General features: G+C 33.9%; 1 protein-coding gene across 1 annotated transcript in view; it reads left to right on the top strand.

The window, feature by feature from the left end:
* The first annotated feature begins 4,967 nt into the window (after nucleotides 1-4,967).
* The window catches only part of LOC149551539 (mitogen-activated protein kinase kinase kinase 3-like), a 73,016-nt gene continuing 70,271 nt past the window's right edge, over nucleotides 4,968-7,712 (top strand). Inside the window, exons 1-5 of the mRNA XM_089789704.1 lie at nucleotides 4,968-5,843; nucleotides 6,012-6,200; nucleotides 6,717-6,792; nucleotides 6,961-7,023; nucleotides 7,133-7,293. Of these exons, the coding sequence (XP_089645830.1) occupies nucleotides 5,281-5,843; nucleotides 6,012-6,200; nucleotides 6,717-6,792; nucleotides 6,961-7,023; nucleotides 7,133-7,293 (1,052 nt within the window). The 5' untranslated portion in view covers nucleotides 4,968-5,280. The remainder of the gene's footprint in view (nucleotides 5,844-6,011; nucleotides 6,201-6,716; nucleotides 6,793-6,960; nucleotides 7,024-7,132; nucleotides 7,294-7,712) is intronic.

The raw sequence follows: 7,712 nt of genomic DNA, 5'->3' as shown, positions 1-7,712 counted from the left end.
ACCCTTAAATGGTCGCCTAGAGTATGGGCCCCCATTATTCAATTTATCAATTTATCAAATTTTTTGAATTAATGGTTTGCAATATTTTATTAAAATCAATTTCCTTGATCAAATTCAATTTGTTTTATTTCTAAGGTCGATCATTTTATCCTAAGTCTTATTTAATTAAAAGAACTTGCTCTCTTTTAATTAAATAAAATAAGTCCCCGTTTAATTAAAAGAAAACCTCTCTTTTAATTTAATTAAATATTTCCTATTTAATTAAAAGAACTTTCTCTCTTTTAATTAAATAAAATAAGTCTCCATTTAATTAAAAGAAAACCTCTCTTTTAATCAAATAATTCATCTACATTTAATTAATTAAGAGAAAAACCCCTCTTTTAATTTAATTAAATATTTCCTATTTAATTAAAAGAACTTGCTACCTTTTTATTTAAATGAAATATCCCACTTAAATCTCTTCTTGATGAAAAAGGAGTTAAAAAAAATAAAAAATTAAATAAATCTTTTATCTACACTTAATATGGGACTTATCTTCATCCTCTCTCCACTTTCTTCTCAACGACTCCACTTTTCTCATTGGTGGATCTTTATTTCACATGAATCATTATTTCTCCACCCTTGATTAAATCTTTTTCCTCTCAATCTAGATCATCCAATCTTCTTTATAAGGGAGAGTCCTCTCCTCATTTTTGAGACACCCATTATTATGCTATTGTTATGTTGCAAGTTTGGAGAGTGATTTTTGAAGAAGGAGTTTTGAATATTAAAGTTTTTGTGGAGAACTTCTATCTTCTTGTCTCATTCTCTCTTGCATGCATGGCTTCCATCATCATGATCCATACTTTAATTTTCATGTTAGCTTAGATCTTGCATTGATAGATTAGATCTTGCTTTCATAGATTAGATCTGCATTGTTATTTCTTTTCATAGATTAGATTTCATTTCTTGCATTATTTTGCATTGTTATCATTTAGATTAGTCTTTCATTTCCATTTGCATGCATATTAGATCATTGAATCTCTTGTTTCATGGTGTACTTGCATGGGCACAAACTAGGTCAGACTGAGGGCCTCCATTACAAACCACTACACTCCATGAATAGGGAGCTATGAGTCACCATTCGAGACCTCATTTTTGAGAAATCTTGAATATAATGACTCATAGAAGTGTGCCCACATTTTAGACATATAGGTTTAAAACAAAATCTTAGGATATGGTACTAAAAGTTTGATACATATGTATTGAGTTTGTGATTTGTGCAATCCAAATCTGATCACTATATATATTACAAGTCTGACAATGGTTATTTCTTGGTTATTGTCTTATATGTTGATGACATGTTGTTTATTGGCAAAGGAAAATGTTTGGTTGTAAAATTAAAATCTCAGCTCTCAGTAAAGTTTGAAATGAAAGATCTTGGTGCAGTAAGGTACATTTTAAGAATGGAGATTATAAGAGATAGACAAAACATAAAGCTTTGGCTAGGTCAAAGTAAGTATGTTGGTAATATTCTAAGAAGATTCAATATGGAGGACTCCAGACCATTCAGTGTTCCTATTACTATGGGAACAAAGCTTTCTATCTCACATGTCCTCCATCTCCATTGGAGATGAAAGAGACGAGTTGAGTATCGTATCAAAGTGTTGTTGGAAGTTTGATGTACGCTATGGTCTCTACAAGACCAGACATTGCCCAAGTAATGGGAGTGCTTTCCTGTTACATGTCTAATCCAGGAAAAGCACATTGGGATGCAGTAAAAAGATTTTTCAAATACTTGCAAGGTACCTCAAAGTACTCTATATGGTTCCATGGAATAGGAAATGAGCATTCCTTGGATATTCAAGGCTATGTAGATTCAGACTGGTTTGGCAATGTTGATAGAAGAAGATCTACTAGTGCATATGTATTTACATTATTCGGTGGTGCAATCAATTGGATGAGCAAGAGATAAGCTATGGTCACTTTTTCCACGACAAAGGTAGAGTCTATGGTAGCTACTCATGCTTGGAAGGAAGTTATCTAGCTTAAGAGACTATGTTCAGATATAGAGTTCAAATAGGGTGCGGTGACAATTTATAGTGATAGTTAGAGTACAATATGCCTAGCGAAGAACCCAACATATCATGCCAAGACCAAGAACATTGATGTACAATATATTTTATGAGAAATATGATTGAGAATAACAAGGTGAAGCTAGAGAAGGTGGAGACTTTGGCGAATGTTGCTGATGCATTAACTAAGCCCATGAGCATGGATAAATTCAGATGATGTTCAAAGTCTATGGGCCTCTTGGCCCCTAACAATTAAGTCCATGACACTGTGGATCCCTTGACTCTTGCAAGGTGTTCGACAAGTGGGAGAATGTTGAGAATCATGTGTCAACCTTGCAAGCTTTTTCCAAAAAATTGAAGAAAATTCTAGAATTATTGTGTGGTAGTTCTCTACATGTTTATGAGTTGAAAAAAGGTGTATGAGTTGTTAAAAATGTCTTGTCCCTAGAATAATATAGGAGGACTATTTTTAAAGTATAAACAACTCATTATATGACTTTTTATGGGGGTTTAAACTAGAGGATAAAATTATGAAAAAAAATGTTGTTCTTGAGTTACAAATAACAAGTGGGTAACATGTGGCATGGTTGTTTTACCCATGGTTTTGGCCTATGGTTTTGTAAGACCACAAACAATTTCCAAGTTGTAAATCACTATAAAAGGAGGTCTTGGGGAGGTGTTTGAATCATCGAGTTTTGTTTGCAAGGCTGGGTGCTAGAAGGAGTCTTTTTGAGACTGAGTTTGAGTCTGAGCTCGAGTTGTGGCGATGCACTCCTATAAGAACTTGCATTGCAAGTGTATTGTTATCTTCTTAATTTGAGAATACATTGTGCAGGTTTTGGAGGGTGGGGTTTTTCTCCCAGAAGGGTTTCCCCACAATAATCATTGTGTTATGTGTTCATTGTTATTTTGATTATATTGTTATGCATTCTTGAGATCTCTACAATAGTTAGTTGAATTTTCATAATCGTCCTCTCAAGATTAGTGTAGGAAGTGATTCAACGCATGTTTACTTCCTTACAAGTGAAAGGTCTCATTTAAAGTGGCATGGACCTTTGTGCAGCATATAATCATGGATGGACAACTTTGGAACAAATGAGTGCATGGTTGAAATCATAGTGATAAAGCCTAGAATGGATAACATCGTGAGATGCTAATTCCAAAGGATGGAAGTCTTGTAAGTGCACTTGTCAATGATAAGAATACTCCTCTACATATTGTTGCTCCTAATGGAAAAGGCCAAATTTACACATTTTATGGGATTGCTTAGAACAAGAAACTACCTAAACTTTGCAGATTGGTTCCAGAGATGTCCACAAAAAGCAAACACAATGATCTTGTCAATTTTTTCTACTATCTATTTTCTTGTGCATTAAATTAATCTATTATCTTTAGTCTCCTTATAAAAAAAAATTAATTGAAAATAATGCAAAAAATTTGCTATGACCAATTAGAAAAAAATACGTTTTAATTTATTTAAAATATCTAAATTCAAAATTTTTGGACTATTGCAGCCTATAGAGGTTTCTAGAAGGAAAAGAAAGCGATTTGATCACAACACATTGTCAAATGACCTTTTTTTAGTGAAATGTATGGACAAGAGAGCTCAATGCTAAATAAATGGATTTTTGTTTTTATTCACATATAAGAGAGACACAATTTAAATTTAAGTTTAGTTTGGTTGAGTGGAATAAAAATTTTATTTTTGTTAAATTTAAATTATTTTCAATAATATAAATACATGTTTAATTCAACATCTAATGTGTTTTCAAATGATTTGAATTTATTTGACAAAGGTTTATTTATTTATTTTTAATTACTAAAGAAAAGGTTTCAAATATATATTAATAAATAAGATATATATATATATATATATATATATATATATATATATATATATATATATATATATATATATATATATATATATATATATATATATATATATATATATATATATATAAACAAATAGACATTAAAAAAAACATTAAAAACATTAAATAGGTTTGACAAACATTTTTGAATAATGTAGATCCATATCTTTTCATCCATATGCTATGGTTATATTTGATGGATTGGAGGGAGAGAGAGAGAGAGAGAAAGAGAGAGATTGTTTTAAAAAAATCATAATAATATTTTTGAAAAAACAAATTATATTTTTTTACATCAAAATTTAACATGACTTTTTTTTTGAAAAAAAAAATCTCTTATTTTTTATTATCATATATTTTATAATAATATAAAAAGATTCTTATATACATAAATCAGTAATAAATAATAGTAACACGCAAAATAATACACTTACACTTACGACCTTGTAAATGATTATTTTCATGACATCTATACAACATCACTACCCCTTTTGTTTATTATAGTTTAGTACTTTTATACTTAGATTGAACAAATCTATCTTACAAAAAGACAGACTCTATATTGTTAGAATAACTATTACACCTACTTTAGATGCAAATACTAGTAGTATTTATTAATTAAATTATAAATCAATTAATAGATACCAAAATCTGTGAAATCCGATTGAATTAGTCGTCTCACTTCTCATTTTCAATTGAAATCAACGTCTTCTGGTTTTTGTAATTTGACTTGATCAACTTCCATGGCACCTTAATGGCCGAAATATTCAAAGTGGGAAACATCGAGCATTGGTTTTTGTAATTTGACTTGATCAACTCCCATGGCACCTTAATGGCCGAATTATTCAAAGTGGGAACCATATTAAGCATTGGTTTTTGTAATCTGACTTGATCAACTCCCATGTCACCTTAATGGTCGAAATATTCAAAGTGGGAACCATTTTGCAGCTTGGATGCTTCTCTGCTTCTTCTATTGTCGATATCTGCTCGTAGTCGGACCCTTCTTCAGCCATTCAATCTACGCGTGCTGTCATAATTTTTGGTTCTCAATCTTCTCACCTGCTCAAAACAGCTTTTTCCATTCCTCTATCTTTTATTTTTTCTTTCTCTGTGTTCAGTTCAATCAGATTTCATGGCATCTACTTCTAATCCACAGCAGCTTGAAGATCATTAGCCCCATCGACATCTACATCTACTTCTACTTCAACTCTCAGCTTTTGTTAGATAGAAACCTCCCACATTTGAACATGCCTTTCAAAGCGATAAGATGTATCCTGTCTTTCTGAGTTGAACAATAGTTAATAGTTGTGTATCTTTTTTTCTTTCTGTCTAAGTGGCCAGTTCAATCCAATTTCATGGCTGCTACTTTTACTTCTTACCCAGTGCTTCAAGAATTTGTCCCATCTACTTCAACGCCCACTTCGGTCAGATACGAGCCTCCCACAACTAAACTTGCCATCCAAAGAGATAAGAGGTACCATGTATTTCTGAGTTTCAGGGGACCAGATGTCAGAATGACTCTGCTTGATCATCTCTTTGAAGCTCTCTCGACAGCACGACTTAAGGTCTTCCTAGACACTGAGCACTTGGTAAAGGGGGAAAAGTTTGAGTTGGCTATTGAAAGAGCAATGAAGAGCAGTGCCATTTGTATTCCTATATTTTCCAAAGGCTACGCAGATTCAGCTTGGTGTCTCAGTGAGGCAGCTGCCATGTTAAAGACCCCTGCCTTGATTATCCCTCTGTATTATGATGTGGTTCAAACTCATGTTAGAAACCCTCTACATGTGTCCAGCCCCTACAAGAATTCGTTTGAAAGGCATTATAAAGATCGTTATCCAACAGCAGAGGTAGACAACTGGAAGAATGCTCTTAAAGAGATATCTTCTCGCTTAGGCTGGTCCAAGGATTTTACTCGGGGGTAAGTAACCAGTCCGTCCGCCTTCCTGTTTGCATTCCTAACTCAAATAAATAGAGTTTATAATTAAGTAGATCAATCTTATCATCTTACATTTGTAGAAAATTTAATATTGTTAGAATTGAACCCATTTAAAAAAATTCCCTCCCTGTTGATCTACTATGGAAGCAGCTCCGACGCACGGCTGATAAAGACAGTGGTGCATGACGTGATTAAAGCATTGGACCAAAGGACGAACCCTGGTACAATGCAGTTTCCCATCCAACGTTCAGTTTCTCCACAGCAATGTCCAGAAAACTGGTCCCAGGGCAAAGTTTTGGGGAAGGGATCTTTTGGTATTGTCTATGAAGGACTGAATCGGTGAGTCATTTCACATTAATCTCTTCAGACTCTACTGTTGAACTCCGATTTCCTTATGTATAATAGGTATCTTATGTTTCGCGGAACGTGATTTGTTATCTGTTATCACAATTACTGGGTTTTTACCAGTGCTAATGGGTATAAAACAACCACACTCATTGCATTGCAAGAGCATAGTTGTGGTACCTCGGGCTGGTTTTGTGGCTGTTGAGCAAGTCGACGATATCTGTCTCCATCCCTAGCAATCTCCCCCAAATAATCAAGACCATAAATGTGTTGCCCGCCCCTTTATAATAGTAGGGCCCTTATTCTAGTAGGGCGCTGGGGTTCTAGCCAGAACGATTCTTCCACGGGTCGGCTAGAACCCCAGCAAGAGGCAGTCAGTTTGTTAGACATATGAATTAGTACGCTTTCAGAATGAATCAGACGCTCCCAACCAGCACTGGGAGTACTAGGAAACATGTTTTCTGTCCCATAGAAATTGGCCCTGACATTCTTCTGTTTTCTTCGCTCCAGGGATGATGGCAGTCTTTTTGCTGTAAAGATCAGTGACGTTGAGAGTCTTGAGAGTGCTGCATTTGAGGTTCGACAGGTAAATTGCATGCTAAACTCAATTATTTTACTCTGAATACAGAATCTGATGGTTGTGTGTGTTAAAGAAGTTTGGAAAATATCTCATTTAAACTTATATTGCAATAGTAAATACCCTAAGTTTGATGAAAGGACCACATGTTTGATCTTTTGTTATGTTCCATTGCAGGAGATAGATATTCTTCAAAAATTAAATCATCCAAATATTGTGCGCTATCTGGGTAGCTCTGTTGTAAGTCAATCATTTGGTTTTATTATCCGGTTATTTGCCAAACTAGCTTTGTGAGCCTTTTGTGCAGTCTTGCAATGGAGGATGGATTAATTCTAGTTTTATATTACAGCATGAAGGCCGTCTATGTATTTTTCTTGAGTTAGTTGCGATGGGCTCATTACGGCATGTTCTAGACATTTACAATCAATTTGAAGAGAATACTATTCGAATGTACAGCCGACAGATATTACGGGGACTTGAATATTTGCACGACCAGAATATTATCCACAGGTTGTAATTCATACTTGTCCTTTTAAATACATTTTACTTAGAAAGCAATGTGGTTATTTTAACAGTGATTCTGCCTAGCCCCATGCCAGAAATAAGATTCTGATATTGAAGATCCTGTGATGGTTGATTTCTCCTTATATCACTATTTAACACCATTGTGGTATTTGACACCATTGTGGCATTCTGCAGAGATAAATTCTTTCAATTTATTATATTTTTTTTTGGGAAAAAGAGGGATTAAAACTTATTAAGACTGAAAGAAATACAACAAGGAGAGCTCAACAAGGAGCTCGATCTTGAACAACAAATGTATCAAATTCTTGCACCATCTCAAAGGAAAGTTGCCTCCTATCCATAATATTCCAATCTGAAGCATGATTAGCAGTTCTGTCCCATTCACCAGGAATATAAGTAAACCT

This window comes from Cupressus sempervirens, chromosome 6 (genome assembly GCF_028749045.1).
Source record: "Cupressus sempervirens isolate cs-2001-9-10 chromosome 6, ASM2874904v1, whole genome shotgun sequence".
NCBI lineage: Eukaryota > Viridiplantae > Streptophyta > Pinopsida > Cupressales > Cupressaceae > Cupressus > Cupressus sempervirens.
This window is presented reverse-complemented; position numbering and strand designations above follow the sequence as displayed.